We start from the raw sequence: 15,276 nt of genomic DNA on the forward strand, positions 1-15,276 counted from the left end.
GCAAGGGGTTCCGAGCCGGCCGTAACACGGGCATTAAACCGCAGCCTCACAAAGACATTCGCCATAAAACCTGCCGAGCTGTGGGGAAGGGGCCGGCTGGGCCCGCTGTCACCTCTGTGCTTCTCCACGTTTTCTGCGCTGATCCTCTAGTCCTTCTGCAATCAGAAAAAAACAGTGTGTAAAAGGAACACTTTTGAGATAAAAGCACCTAAGGTCCTGCCCTTGTAGCAACTATGTCACGGTGAAAGCTTCCGGCCAGCGGTGGAAAGGAGGTTGATGGGCCTGTCCGGCGAATGCTCTCCTGCCGACCTGCACGGGCCTGTCCACGCTGGGGGCCCGGAGGCTGGGGAGCTGAGAGCAGGGACCTCCCCCCACCCACACCGACTGGGTTCCAGGACACAGAAGGGGGGCCCCACAGGAGCGGCCCAGAGGGTCGCGGCTTCATGCCGCAGGGCTCAAACTTGAGCCGAGAGGAAGTGAGAACAGAGCTCATTAGAGACAGAGAGAGTAGACAGGAACAGAGCATCCAGGAGACTCGGGAAGGAGAGGAGAGTGAGTCTCACTTTGGCCTGGGGTCTGGGGGAGTCCGTGGTCTTGGAAAACGTGATCCTGCCCTGTCACTCCTTAGGCGCTGACTGCTGTGCTGGAAGAGGTCACTGACCCCTTGACCTTCACCGGAGGATATGCACTCCTCCGGGAGGCGCGTGTAAGGCGTGGGGGAGGGTCCTAGCAAGAGCAGAGGCAGTTTTGGTGGGGCCCTTTCGCTTCCGGCTCAGAGGGACTCCTAGCCCTACATCCAGCAGTCTCTTCTTCCCTGCCTAGAGACTCAAGGCTCGGCACGATGTCCCAAAGCCCCCCACCCCTCCCGAGCTCCAGACCACCCCCCTCCGGCTGCCCCCTGGGACCCTCCCGTGGAAGTCCCAGAGGGGCACGGGGCTCTGTTCGGTGCCCACCCCTCCCCCAGGCTAACAGGTTTCTACTGGGAGCAGAGTAGGCCCCATGTGGGGGAGGTGGGCCCCAGCCCCAGACAGAGCGTCCCTTCCCCTCCCAGGAAGGTGTAGGGCGGGCCCTGAACACTGAGCCAGTTTTTTCCCCTGAGGCTAATCGGTCTAGGAAGTTGCTAGAAAAGATTTCCTTACCAGATAAAAAGAGGCCTTTAAAAGGAGAAGACCTCACACCCCCACCCCTCCCACCTCGGGCTTGTAGCTCTGTGGCCGAGGCCACCACCTTGTGACCAGGGTGCTGAGGGCGGCAAAGTGGACAAGCAGAGGGGACTGGCTCCATGACCACACGGACGAGCGGCCATCCTGCTTCCAGAGCGCTCTGTGCTTCGGGAAACATAAACCTCCTGTTTAAACCGGTACTTGGTTTGCCCCCCAGGTCTGTTCCTGTCCTGCATTCCCTACGCAGAAGCGGCGTTCCTGCCCCCCCCCCCCCAGCCTCCTCCCTGCCGGTGCCTGGGGCTCGGCTCTCCTCCAGCAACATCTAACCCGTCCCCTGGCCCCGCACACTCCCACGGGAGCCAGCCACCCCACCCCCCAGCTCCCCCTCCTTGACCCACATTCTAAAATACAAATCCTAGTGCTCTATTCAAGTATCAGTGAGCCACAGAACGATGTCAAAATCCCAAGCCTGGACTCAATGACCTTGGCAATGTGGCCCCCAAACCACCTCCTGTTCTCACCTCCTGTCACACCCCCAGACCCATTCTGTACTTGTAGCTCCCTCGGAGTGCTCCTGCACAGCCTCCCACCCCTCTGCCTGCTCCCTCCTCTCTCGATGTGCATGCCTACTCACCTTCCAAAACCCATTTCAAGTATCCCCTCCTCTGTGAAGGCCCCCTCATCCCAAGTAAACATTCCTTCCTCGCTGAGCCCACAGCCTGTTGTCTCTTATGCCTCTATTATAACTCTTATCTTATATTCTAATTACGTATTTGCCAAGAGACTAGATTACTTTAGGGCAAGGATATACCTCAGAGTCCCCAGGGCCTCCCAGGACAGTGACGGGAGTGATTAGTCAGTTTTTGGTGCAAGAGGCACCTGTACACAATGCCTCCTGGTGTTTCTGCTTTCTGTGCAGAAGCCAGGATCCCATCCTTCTTAGCACTGCCCAGGCCCCGACTACCTTCTACGCCCTGTCCTGCCCCACCTCCTCTCCCCCGAGGGGACTCCCAGGGGAAGAATTCCACCTTCTCTCTGAGCCTGGCCCCCCTCTGGAGTTGGAAAATCCCCAGGGGACAGATCTACCAGGTTCTGGCCACCTGCGCCCTCAGGGAGAGAACTGGACCAGTGGTCAGAAGAATCTGGCTTCCGTGTGGCAACATGAAAATTCTCCAAAATCGAAGGAAGCAGATGTCGAGTTCATCTACAATGTGAGCCCCTCGCCTACTGTCCTGCACGAAGCCCCCAGCCCTAAACCAGGGCCCAGGCCAGAGCGGGCGCTCCATACATGCTTGCTGACTGAAAGTCAATGTCAGGGTTGTTTGTAAGTTCCAAGAAGCAATCAGCCCTGCTTAGCAACTGAGGAGTGCTTGAGTGTGTGCGTGTGGATGCTGCTATTTATTTCTGCCCCCTCCTCTTTACAGTGGCAAACTCTGAGAGACACTTACGCTGCCATTAAAAATGCTGTTTACAAAGAGTATAAGATGGAAGTTAAAAGGCAAAAAGAAGGACACAGCAGAAATGAGTCATACTTATCACACTAGCTAACAGCAAGCAAACAAAATCTCAAGCAAAAGGCTGGCAGGCAAGGGACAAAGGTGTCAGCCCAGGGGCGGCTGGCAGGCCCCACCCCTCTGTACTCCTGTTCTCTATTTTCCAACTTGTGAAAAACTGCTCACCTCACTAATAAAGTGGGAAATATACGCTGTATTTTCCAAAAGAACAGAGAGCAGAGGCTGCTCTGGGCCCAGGACTCACCAGGGAATCCCCTCCCACCTCACCCCATTGCCCAGAGATGCCCTCAGGGGCTGCTGGGGTTAGACAGTGCCCCAGGACACTGGCCTTGGCCTTCCCCACCTCCAACCACAGGGCGCTGGGCAAGGGAGTGGCAATCACTCTCTGCCTGGTCCAGACGGGGAAACTGGCGCCCGCAGGAGGGCAGCGCCCCGCCCTCACAGGTGGATAGCACGTCTCCCAGAGGCCGGGCTCTCCTAGGGCACTCGGAAGGCTAACCCTGTCCCTCGGGAATTCCCACAAAGGACTCACTAGGGGAATTTCCCAGACAGGCAGACAGGCAGACAGACAGACAGACAGACAGCCACCTCAGACAGCTCCCGCCACTGAGCCCAGATGTTTGCCTGGGGGTGGCGGTGCCGAGAGCCAACACAGACGCATAAGTCAGCGGTGAGAGGTAGTCCAAAGCAGGAGCCCGGAGGAGCGCCGCCTGGGCAGGCTGGGGCTGGGACGGGAGGGGACCGGAGGAAGCCGAGTCTCAGAGCGGAAGTGCCCGGTGTGGTCTGCGTCTGGATCGCACGGTGCCTGCAGCCCCCCTCTCGGTCCAGCAGGCGTCGCCGCGGCTCTAGGGGTGGCGGGGCGGGCGAGGGGCGCGGCGGGCGGGACTGCCGCCTGGGCCACAGCACCTACAGCAAACTAGTCAGCTTGTACGAACGGTGGCTCGTCTGTATCCCCTACGGGTCCGGAGGCTTCCCGAGGGCAGGGGTTCTGTCTTAGCCCCACCGTCACCCTCGGTGCCCATAAATAACAACGCCCGGCCCCTGAGCGCCCCTCCAGGTCTGACAAGCGACCCCCGACGCACAATACATGGATCGAACAGTGCAGGGACCACAACCTGGAGTGGGAATGTTGGGGACAGCGCCGAGCCGGGAAGGCCCCCCGCCCTTCTCCAGCCGGCTCGCCCCCGCCCCGCCCCAGCCCTAGACGCGCGCAGAGAGCGAACGGACGTGGCCCCGCCGGGCTGGGCTGAGCTCGCCCGAACCTGCCCGGCCGGGCGGCGCAGCGCAGGGACCTCACACGTTCCCGGCCCGGCCCCGGCGGTGGGCAACCTGGGCCACCGTCTCTGCAGAGCCGCCGCCCCTCCCCCTCCCCGGGCTGCTTTTCAGAGCGGGGAGCCCGCAGAAGGGCCGCACCTCCCGCGGCGGGGACTCCCCTCCCTCCGCACACACGTAGTGACTGTGTGCCACGTGTGCCGGGTGCCCGGCGAGGCGCTGCCGACGCCGCGGGGGACTGGCAAAGCCCGCGCTCGCGGAGCTGCGGTGCTCGGGGGCACCGGGCAGGGGCCGGCTGCTCTCGCCGGGGGCACGCGGGAGGCCCACGCCCAGGGCTCCTCCCAGGGGTCCTCCCAGGTGAGCCAAGCGCGCGGGAGGCGCCGCCGGGGGGCCGGCGGGCGGGCGGCCGGGTGGACTTCGGCCCCGCAGCAGCGACGCGCTGCACGTCTGCAGCCGCGGGGCTGGGCCGCCGCCCGGGGCGGGGGCGGGGCGTACGCAGAGCCACGCGGCTACGCTCGGGAAGTGTTTACGGTCCGCGCGGGGGGTCTCGCCTCCCGCCGCCTGCGGCCGTCGGGGCGGGGGAGCGGGGGGGGGGGTGTGGGAGGAGGAGGCGGGCCCGGCTCTCCCCGCCCCAGGCTCCTCCCCGGCGGGGCCAGCGCCGGACTGGCCGCGGCGTCCCGGCCCCGCGTAATTACAGGCGCTGTCGCCAGGCCCGGCCGTAAAAGAAGAGGCCGAAACGGCCTCGGAACCCCGGAGCTGCGTCCGAGCCGGCCGGGAGCCGGCTTCCCGCGACGCGCGGCGGCGGGGACGGGCCGGCCGGGGAGGCGCACACGCTCGCAACGCCAGCCGCGCGCGCACACAGCCCCGCAGTCACACGCGGGAGCCGCCGAAGGCGCGCAGGCACGCAGCGTCGGGCCCCCCGCCCCGGACGCGCACTCGAGCCTCAGCAAACACCTGCCCGCCCTGGCGCCAGCCCTGCTCCGGCCGGCGGCAGATCCCGGCGGGGACAAGGGCCCCGGGGGGCCGCGTCCGGCGGGGCCGGGCGCCGGGCGAGGGGGAGGGGCCCGCCGTGCAAGCCCCCGCCCCTCCCCACGGCCGCCTCTCTTCACACGCGGTTCACTAACACTTGCGCACTCACGCCGGAGCTGCACACACGGCTGCGGAGCCACCCACAGATGCCTTCACACTCGCGCGCCATCACACGTATTGACGCGTGCCAGATGCACATGCGGGCTTGCGGTTTGTCACACTTTGGGAATGCCCAGATTCTCACAGTCCGTATCCAAAGCCCGTTCGCACGGCACACACGTGTGTTGGCGCACACGCGCGCGCGCGCACTCACGAACACGTCAGTAGTGCCCTTTGGCCAACTAGAAACAAGAGAGGGCGCCCCTGGGACCCAGGAGCCCGGGTGTCCCTCCCTGTCACTGGCGGAGACGGGCAGGGGCGCCCTTGGCCCCAGCCGCACACGTTACACACCCGATCACACAGGGTCGCGCTTTATTCCCGGCATCTAGGCGATGACACCATCTCGCGAACAAAGACAACATTGACAAACCCAACAAAAACAAACAGCCGCGTGCGTAGGGAGGAGCAGCCGAGCGCGGAGTCCGGGAAAGGCGGGTGGGAGGAGAGTGGGATCGCGGGCGCCCGAGCCTGGGTGTGCTGGGCTCGGGGAAGGCGCGGGCCCTGTCCGCGACCTCGCGCCCCGCAGGACCCGCGCGCGGCGCAGCCCGACCGGGTCCCGCGCCGCGCGCTCGCAGTCCTGCACGTGCCGTTGGAGCCCTTCTCCCGCGCGCCACCGAGCGCCCCGCACGGCCCGCACGCACACCCACAGGCGAGCGGACTCGCGGCACACGGCACCTCCGTCGCGGCCGAGGCACGAGTCCCGCTCCGCTCCCCTCCCCTCCCCTCCTCCACCTCCCAGCCCCCAAGCCCCGGGGCAGCCGCGCGCCGGGCGGGGCGGGGCGGGGGCGGGGGCGGGGCGGGGTGGCGGGCGGCGCCGGCCCAAAAGGCGGAGTCGCCGGGCGGAGGGGCCAGAGCTGTGCGCGGTGCCGACTGCGCCGCCGAGACAGCCCGCGGGAACCCGGACCCCGAGGAGCCCCTCGTCCTCGCCCGGCCTGGCCAGGCCCCCCGCTATGGAGTTCCTCTGGGCCCCGCTCTTGGGCCTGTGCTGCAGTCTGGCCGCTGCTGACCGCCACACCGTCTTCTGGAACAGTTCAAACCCCAAGTAAGCCCCGAGTCTCCGCCCGGCAGCCCGGGCGCCCGGCTGGCACTGCCCACCCCCACCCCCACCGTGGCCCGGTTAACTGTCCCGGCCAGCCCCCGACCTGAGTCTTGGGGCCGTGACCAGAGGCGGGAGGGATCCCGTGGAGTTTCTTCCCCTCGCTTCTCCCCGGTAACTGGGACATAACTAGGAGTACCCCAGCCCTGGGCAGGAGCCTGCCTGCCAGTTACTTGCACTGGGTTATCTCTGCCCTTCCTTTCCACCCCCCTGGCCCCCTGTTAACTCTGAAGTGAGGGACCCTTGCTGAACACTTCCTGCCTCCAGCCTGGACCACCCTCCCTGGCGCCGACGGCTCTCGTTCTAGGCCCTTCCACGACAAAAGCCTCTGTGCCTCTTGTCGCTTGGACGTCTGCCCACACAGATAGGTGCCTGATGTGACATGGGGAGTAAGCAGAATGTTCACTGTAATCCTGGAAGGACCCCTCAGGAGGGGCCTGGCCTTCTGGCTTCAAGCTTGTGCACTCCGTATTTAGGATGACCCTGGAAAGCTCCCCTCCACACACCAGGGATCCTTTGAGGTGGCATGAGTGGGGCGCATGCCTTGTGTAGTAGGCTGAGGGAGTCACCTGTTTATGAGATTAAGAGACGGAGGAGGGAGGTCATGGGAAAGGTTCAGAAGGAATGGAAGGGGTTAAAAGGGTTACTCGGGGCTCTGGGCAGGAAGGAGTTAACTCATCCTGGGCAGGTTTAGGGCTAGGAGGCAAATGGCCCTGGGAGGGAGAAGCCCCATTGGACCCTTTGTTCTTGCCCTTGAGTTTTCTGAAGTTACGGGAACAATATTTGTGGGAAAACACAAGAGGTGGGTAGGGCGGAGCAGGGGGAGGAGGCTGGGCAGCTCCGGTCAGGATAAACGCTCAGCTTGGCCACCCCCAGCCCTTGCATGCCCGCCCCCCCAGTCCGCTTGAGAAATCCGTGGTGCCAGCTTCCTCTGACCCTGTGGCAGTGCTGCCTGGTGGGGGGTCTGTAGGCTGTGGCTTGTGGGGCGGGAGGGAACTGCCAGCTGCTGCCAAGCCCAGGAGGCGATGCCCTCTTGCCCTTCGGCATCAGGGGCAACCCTAATGTCCGCCCTCCCCACCCGCTGCTGCTCCCACCTGCCTGCTCTGTACTTCCTTGACCCAGTCTCGCCCTAGTGGGAGAGAGCAAAGTCCCTGTTTATGCCCATGCCAGGTGTTGGCTGAAGGAGGAGGAGGGGACAGGAAGCCATGAGTAGGGAGGGGGGGACCCTGGCCTTTTCCGTTCCCAAGCTCCCAGGTTTCCTCTCTTTCAGGAAGGAGCCTCTTCCTTGCCCCCCCTCCCCGCCTTCCCTGACGCCGCTTGCCCCCCTTTCCCAGACGGAGAGCCAGAGTCGAAGGAGTGCTAAGTGGAACAGATTGCACCCCCAGGAGGGGGATAATGGGTGCCCCCACCAAGCACAGCTTCTGCCCTGTCCATCTGGCCACACACACACACACACACACCCTCCCATACCCAGGACTAAAGAGAAACCAGCCAGAGTGGAGTGCACAGGGGCCGAGCCAGGCCCGGCTCGCAGGCACAGACGAGGTGGCCCTGAGCTGGGTGGGTGTGGGGCTGGCTTGGGTGACTCAGGGCGGTGGGCCGGAGCGGGATCTCCAGGCCCCGGGCGGGAGGGCCGCGTGGGGAGGAGGGCGGGGCTGCTGCGAGCCGGGCGCTGGGCTCCTGGGCGCTGGAGGGGCCGGCGCCGGCTTCCCGGGCCTGGAGGACTGTGCCCGGGGCGAGCCCTGGCCCTGAGGTCCTGGGGGCCGGCCGCCTCTGACCAGGTAGATTTTCACAGGTTCTCAGGAGTGCTGGGGCGGGTGGCGGAGGTGGAAGAGGAATGAGTCAGTGCCCGTCACGGGAATGGGGGAAAGACGCCAGGCCCAGAGCTGAAATACCTGTTCTGAAATGGCTTCTATGTTTATCTCTCCAGAGAGGAATTTTAAAAGCCTCTCCCTCACTGGCGCTCTCCTCCTCCCCCTCCCCGGTGGGGGAGGGGCCCGGGTGCTCGCCGCCCCCGGGCCGGGCCTCCGAGGGCGCCCGCCGACCGGGCAGGGGGTGCCACCCCCACCCCGACCAGGCCGCTCGGCCGAGCTCTTGCCCCTCCCCCACCCGTGCCGGGGCCCGGGTTTGAAGCGCGTTGGCGGCCGGCCGCGCCGGGGGAATCCGGAGGGGCCGACCGGCTCGGGGGGGGGGGGGGGGGGAGGGCGGGGGGGAGGCCCCTCCCCCCACCCCCCGGACCCCGCCCCGCGGCGCCTGGAGCCAGGTGTCTGGGGCCGGAGGGCGGAGCCGGCCCGGAGCCGCTGGGGCCCCGGGGAGGGCGCTGGCCGCACCTGGGGCGGCCTCCGCCGGGCCGAGAGCTCCGGCGTTTCTGGAGCTCCTTCCGCGGAGGTCCGAGCGTGGCTTTGGCGATGGACGGGGAGGCCTGGGATGCTTTGGGAGGAGCGGACAAGGAGGCGCTAGAGTGGCGGATCCGGGAGTGTGTGCCGGCCTGGTGTGCGGGGGGCGGAAGTGAAGCCGACGAGTGTGAACGCGCCCCGGGGCACGGGCGAGGGCGCGGGCGGCCCCGCCGCAGGTGTGCTGGGGGCTGAGCGCGGCTCTCCCGACGGGAGGGCGTCGCGGGCTGGGTCCCAGACGGAGCTGGAGAAGAGCAGCCGGGAGCACGGATTTGGGGAAGTGGTGAGCGAGCCGAGGGCACACTCAGAAGCCCTTCCTTGGGCGAACCCCCGGGGGGTTGCGGGAAGTGGTCGGGCACCTGAAGGATGCCAGGCGGATGCAATCTAGAGGACGGACGCAGTGAGGGGGGGTGGCACGTTCGAAGATGGCGAGAAGACACTGAAGAGGTCGAGGTCAGAAAATACTGGGAGTTGAGGCTGTTCAGAAATCTCCGTGGGGGGCCGGGTAGCCGCTCGCAGGCCCGCGGCTCTGGCCCGGAGCCTGGCCTCTGAGTGACCGTCTGTTGCCTCCCGGGAACAGGTTCCGGAGCGAGGACTACACAGTACACGTCCGGCTCAATGACTACCTGGACATCATCTGCCCGCATTACGAGGACGACACTGTGGCGGCCGCCGCCATGGAGCGGTACACCCTGTATCTGGTGGAGCGTGAGCAGTACCAGCTGTGCCAACCCCAGTCCAGGGACCAGGTCCGCTGGCAGTGCAACCAGCCGAGCGCCAGGCACGGCCCGGAGAAGCTGTCGGAGAAGTTCCAGCGCTTCACGCCCTTCACCCTGGGCAAGGAGTTCAAAGAGGGACACAGCTACTACTACATCTGTGAGTCCCCGGGGCGCGCGCACGGGCCACACGGGGACGCAGCAGGTGTGATGCACGTGCTCAGTACGAAGCCACACACGGCCCTTCCGATCCGGAATTGTTTTAATCCACTCACGTTACACACGTGGTATGAGCTTCTGTGTACTGGGCACTCTGCCTGGCACCACAGGCACAGAGGTCAATAAAACACTACAGGGTCCCTGTAGCCCGGAAAGCTGGAAAGCAACACGCATAGGTGAACGGACCGTTAGAACGATGTGATGTGAAGATGTGGGCACGGGGGCCTTGGGAAAACGACCTGGGTACCTGCCAGGCTCAGGAGGCTCAGAGAAGGGTTCCTGGGGACGAGGACCCAAGAGCTTAGGACAAGCCGAGGAGTTGGCCGGGCACGAGGGGACACGTGCAACGGGTGCAGGAGACCTTCAGGGAACGCCATGTGGTCGAGTCTGGAGTAGGGGGGGCACTGCACGTGGGGAGAGGTAGGCTTGGAGGGGTGCAGGGGACAGGGCACACACCACATGTCGTGGCGGCCTAGGAAGTGCTAAGGAGTTTGCACTCTGCCGAAGGCGCTCGAGAGGCACTGGTGGATTCGGGAGTTAGCAAATCAGCTGTGTGTAGAATGGATCCAGGCCTCGCCTCGTCACTGGGGCCTGGACAGGGAGAATATCAGGCAGGGGAGCATATTGTGAAGGCCTCGGCCAACTCCAGGCTGGGAGCCGTGAGGGAAAGGCTGCGCTCCTTTTAAGCACCGCCTCCAAAGCCAAGGGTCATCCCAGACAATGGGACGTTGAGCGGGAAGCAGAAAGCGGGCAAAGGAAGGAAGGTGGGAATGAAAGATGAGCGGGAAGAGAGGGGTCTGAATGAGCGGGGCCGGGGAAAAGAGGCGGAGAAGTTTGCACTTGTGATTTCTTCCGACAGAGGTTCCTCCCTTAACACTCTGTGGGTTTATCTTGCAGCCAAACCCATCCACCACCAGGAAGACCAGTGCTTGAGGTTGAAGGTGATCGTCAGTGGCAAAATCAGTGAGTGTCAGAGCCCTGTGGGCCTCCTTCCCGCACCTCTTTGCTGATCCTGGGCTAGTGAGCCGGGATGGCAGGGAAGTGCCACCAACGGCCCAGCCGGCCGCCGCGCGTGAGCCCCGCCCCCCCACCCCGGCATGGCACCTGACCCACTACCACCCTTGCCTTTCAGCTCCCAGTCCTCAGGCCCATGTCAACCCACAGGAGAAGAGACTTCCAGCAGGTACGTAGCCAGAGAAAAGTGGGCCTGGGGCACAGAGGGCGTCTGCTTAAAGAGGTTGGGTACAGGACGTGGCTTCCTTGCCAGGCAGGGGCTGGGGAGACCGTGCTGAGCTGAGGGCCAGAGCCAGCAGTAGGGCCACTCACCTTGGGGGCTTCCGCCCCCTCATCTTGCAGATGACCCAGAGGTACAGGTCCTACACAGCATCGGGCACAGCGCTGCCCCCCGCCTCTTCCCACTTGCCTGGGCTGTGCTGCTTCTGCCGCTCCTGCTGCTGCAAACCCCATGAAGACATAGGCCACACCTGGCCTGAGGATTTAGAACTGGGCCGAGGAGGCAGGATGGGCACCCTCACCTGTTCGGGGACCCCTCCCACGGCCCCAGTCCTCCTGGGAACCATTCCCACCACATGCACAAGCTGCCATCCAGCAGCCTCAAAACGGGTATCAAGAGTTTCAACCCAAAGGGGGTCGGCAAGCCTGGTAGTGCCATCACTGCCTCCACCTCGAGGGATGGACAGGGGAGTGGGGATAGGCCTTCCCCCACCATTTCTGCCCTCAAGCCAAAGGAACAAGCTGTGCAAGATGTGGCCTCTTGAGAAGGCCGAGCTGGAGGGAGCCTGCGGTCATACAGATGGACACTGAGCTTGGCAAAGATGCCCCTCCAGAGAGAGCCAGGATGCCCAGAGGCACTGGCCGCAGGAGGAGTGTGAGACAGTTTCATGCCTGGGAACCAGAGACGGGAGAGGCAGCGCGCTTGGGCTGATCCAGCACCTCCCCAAGACTTCCGGAAGTCTTTGGAGCTGCCGGGGAGAGGGCTGCAGCCAGGCACTGCGCCCCGACCTCTCCCATCTGAGGGTAGCACTCCGCAGAGCTGTGCCAGCAGGGGGGCTGTGCCAACCTGTGTCTAGAGTTTAGGTGTAGGGGCAGGGCCCACGTGGACAGGATCTGTATATAAACTTGATGTGTGTCTGTGCTGATTTCTACAACTGGACTTTTTTTATACAAATAATAAAACAACGTGTTTATTTGGACATACTTCTCTGCTCCTCCGTCCTAACTTAGGACCCCCCCACCGTCACCAGAGGGTGGGGTGCTTCCCCGTCTGAGGATTTTCTGGGGCTCCGGGCTGCACTTCACTCTGGAAGTTCTTCCCATCCCCTGCCCCCTCGCGCTCCCGAGGCTCTGGGGTTTGGCGGGAACCGTGCGGGTGCTGGTGCAGGTGGGTGCTCGGGGGCACGCGGCCTGGGCGCACAGCCCAGCACAGCCCAGCACAGCCCAAGCAGCGGGACGTGGGAGGCCGCAGGAAAGTTCCTGTGGGTTGGCCTAGGGGGTCGGTGACGGGCGCTTGGGCGGGTGGGCCACATCACGCAAGGTTGGCCGTGTGGCTGAAGGCGAGGGCGCCTGACAGACCGGTGATTCCCGGCAAGCCCACTCATGGAGGGGAGACCCTGGGAAGAGGCTTCAACAAAGGGGGAAACCTCTCAAGCCCTGGGCAGCTGCGGTTGTGAGCCGGAGCTCCGGGCGGGAAGGGCCCAGAGGCTTTGATTTGAGGTCGGCCACGTCGGCAAGAGGGTGGAGGCTGGGGTCCGGGCGGGCCGAGGGGCAGGCCGAGCGCGACCAGGGGGACCCGCCGTCACCCGCGTGACCCGGAGGACGGCTTCCGAGCAGGCCAGCAGGGGCGGGGCCTGGCGCTCGGGGGGGCGGGGCCCAGTTCCGGCGCGCCGCTGGAGCGGGCGGGGCTGCCGACCCATTTCCGGCGCACGGCGCCGCGCGAGGGCGGGGCCCCGGGGGCAGGGGCGGGGCTCCGGCGGCGCGGGCTGCCGGCCCAGCTAGTTGACGGCCGCGCGGGGCTCAAGATCCGACCGAGGGGGAGATGGAGGCGGGCGGCGTCGCCGACTCGCTCCTTTCCGGAGCTTGCGTGCTCTTCACCCTCATCATGTACTCCACCGGCCTGTGAGAGCGCGGCCGGGCTAGGCTGGGGCAGGACCTGGAAGCCAGGAAGGGACAGAGAGGGGACAGAGACGTGGCTGCAGCCCCAAGCTGCGTCCGAAACCCGGGTCAAAGTGGATTCGGGTTGAGGGATCCGGGGCCCAAGGGCGAGGCTGGGCACTTGAGGGAGAGTCCGGAGAGCTGAGGGTGGGGCCGGGACCTGCAGTGGTCCGGGGACGACAGGCATCGGGGGTCTAGATTCCCCAGCAGGCTGCTTCTCCCTTCCCGTCTCTCACCCCTGCTTTCGGGGCCCCGTTACAGCTCGGACCTCAGGCACATGCGGATGACCCGGAGCGTGGACAGTGTCCAGTTCCTGCCCTTTCTCACCACGGACATCAAGTGAGAGGGGCGACGTTTGCGGCGGGAAAGGCTGTCTGAGGGAGGGGGAGGGGGAGGAAGAACGTTGTAGGGGCCCCTGGGGTCCCCCTCCCATCCTCACCTCCGTGGGGAATGGCCCTCCTGTCCACCCTGCAGCAACCTGAGCTGGCTGAGTTACGGGGCCTTGAAGGGTGACGGGACCCTAATCTTCGTCAACGCCACGGGCGCTGTGCTTCAGACCCTGTATATCTCGGTGTATCTGCACTACTGCCCTCGGAAGGTAGAGGCCCTCCCCTGGACCCACCTCTCTGCCGCACGCCCTGCCTTGCTGGCAGGGTAAACACTGCTTCCTAGAAGATTATGACAGGCTGGCACTGCCACCTTTTCCTGGAAGGCTCCTCCAGGCTTGAAGCCCTCCGTGAGGCCCAGCCTGAGACTCACACGCTGAGCAGCACCCCCTCCTCCCCCGCCGCCCCATTTCTGGCAAACTGGTGTTTCTGCCTAGCCTGAGGGTGACTTGCTGCCCAACACACTGAGGGGAAGGGGCCTTATCTCTGATAGTTCCTTGAGAGCCAGGGCCAGTGGCTGAGAAATGGGTTGATTAGCTCTCCCTCCCCAACTCACACCACCATGTGTTAAGTTCCCACTGTGTGTACCAAGATCACACACACAAAAGATACCTTCTCCTATAGAAACCACTGGTGATGTGGGTGGATCAGACACGTGTTCAGCACTGGTGGGGAAAGGGCTGTGACGGGTGCAATACTGGAGGCCGGGATGAAGGTCGGCTCCCCCACGGGAGCCTCGCAGAGAGCAGGATGGACCAATTCCAGCAGGGGAGTCAGGCTCCTGGAACAGTTAGCCATAAGGCTGCTCTCTCCCCTGCAGCGCCCCATGCTCCTTCAGACCGCGACCCTGCTTGGGGTCCTTGTCCTGGGTTTCGGCTACTTTTGGCTCCTGGTGCCCAGCCCGGAGGCCCGGCTTCAGCAGCTGGGTCTCTTCTGCAGTACCTTCACCATCAGTATGTACCTGTCACCACTGGCCGACCTGGTGAGTGGGGGCTGTCCGGGGAAGTGGGGGACATAAGACCGTAACTTACACTCCAAAGGAAGGGAAGACCCAAACCCTGGAAGACAGGGCAGTAGAGGTAGGTGAGTGGGAGGCAGGAGGCAAAGGTTAGGTAACAGAGATTAGAGAGGATGTTTGACCTTTCTCCTGAGGAAATCCTTAGACAAGTAGGAGCTTTGCTATGTGCCTGGGACAGGAGTGTCTTTGATCCTTTTTCCGAAGGCCAAGGTCATTCAGACTAAATCAACCCAACGCCTCTCCTTCTCACTCACCATTGCCACCCTCCTCACCTCTGCCTCCTGGACCCTCTATGGGTTTCAGCTACGCGACCCCTACATCATGGTAAGCAGAACAGGGAGGGACGGGGGACAGGTGTGCCGGGGAGAAAATCCGCTCCTCTGCTCGCAGCAACCCTTGCGGTCTCAGGTGCCCAACCTTCCGGGGATCCTCACCAGCTTCATTCGCCTCTGGCTTTTCTGGAAGTACTCCCAGGGGCAAGACAGGAACTATCCGCTCCTGCAAACCTGACGCAGTTCGCCTGACCACCGGGCACCTTCATGCCAACTTGCCACCAAAGACAGTTCCTTGACTCCGCTGCTTCTGCTGACCAGCTCCATGAGTGCAGGGGGTTGTGGGAAAGAAAAGGACAACTGTGAGAATTAAGGGGCCAAAGAAAGTGTTTTGCTTGGAATACTAGCTGGGACTTGGGAGATGAATCACTTATTTTTTACAGATTATATTTTTTAATTGTGGAGGTTGGGGTGCAATCTTTAGAATGTGCCTTAAAATAAATCGTTTGCTACCCCTGCCCATCAAAGCTGAGTCTCTATTTGGTGATTCTCAACCTGCCTGGTTGGTGACGGTAGAGACGCGGTGCTTGCCCCACAGCTGTTCTTGGACTGGTAGGGGCTGGCTCAGAAGAGGTATTTGAAGGAACCCCGAAGTTGGAAAGACCTAGGAAGACCTTCAAAGAACACAGCTTGGATGCTATGAAGAACAGAAATCAGACTTCAGGAAGTACTTCCTGACATGGCAAGCAAGATTGAAAGGACCAAGAGAGTGAAATGACGTGTCCTTCCTGAGAGATCTTTTGGTCTGTGCCTCCTTTGGAGCAAAAAGGAGGACCACAAGCAAGGATGCGAAGATGAAGCTGAGACG

At 63.6% G+C, this 15,276-nt stretch overlaps 2 protein-coding genes across 4 annotated transcripts; both read left to right on the forward strand.

Annotated features, from left to right (window-relative positions):
- The first annotated feature begins 5,968 nt into the window (after window positions 1-5,968).
- EFNA1 (ephrin A1) lies at window positions 5,969-11,774 on the forward strand. Its single transcript, XM_019431531.2, has 5 exons — window positions 5,969-6,179; window positions 9,207-9,502; window positions 10,459-10,524; window positions 10,694-10,744; window positions 10,918-11,774. The coding sequence occupies exons 1-5, from the start codon at window positions 6,088-6,090 to the stop codon at window positions 11,028-11,030; spliced, it is 618 nt and encodes a 205-aa protein (XP_019287076.1). The 5' UTR covers window positions 5,969-6,087; the 3' UTR covers window positions 11,031-11,774.
- A 764-nt stretch (window positions 11,775-12,538) lies between these two features.
- Window positions 12,539-14,935, forward strand: SLC50A1 (solute carrier family 50 member 1). Of its 3 annotated transcripts, none has more exons than XM_019431533.2 (6): window positions 12,541-12,696; window positions 12,994-13,071; window positions 13,207-13,330; window positions 13,939-14,100; window positions 14,341-14,460; window positions 14,545-14,935. In XM_019431533.2, the coding sequence occupies exons 1-6, from the start codon at window positions 12,617-12,619 to the stop codon at window positions 14,644-14,646; spliced, it is 666 nt and encodes a 221-aa protein (XP_019287078.2). In that variant the 5' UTR covers window positions 12,541-12,616; the 3' UTR covers window positions 14,647-14,935. The 3 variants fall into 3 exon arrangements, with proteins under 3 accessions (XP_019287080.2, XP_019287078.2, XP_019287079.2); XM_019431534.2 differs by having other exon boundaries at window positions 12,543-12,681; XM_019431535.2 differs by lacking the exon at window positions 13,939-14,100 and having other exon boundaries at window positions 12,539-12,696.
- The last annotated feature ends 341 nt before the right edge of the window (window positions 14,936-15,276 follow it).

This window comes from Panthera pardus, unplaced genomic scaffold, assembly GCF_024362965.1.
Source record: "Panthera pardus isolate Hobbes unplaced genomic scaffold, ASM2436296v1 HiC_scaffold_21, whole genome shotgun sequence".
In the NCBI taxonomy this organism is placed as follows: domain Eukaryota; kingdom Metazoa; phylum Chordata; class Mammalia; order Carnivora; family Felidae; genus Panthera; species Panthera pardus.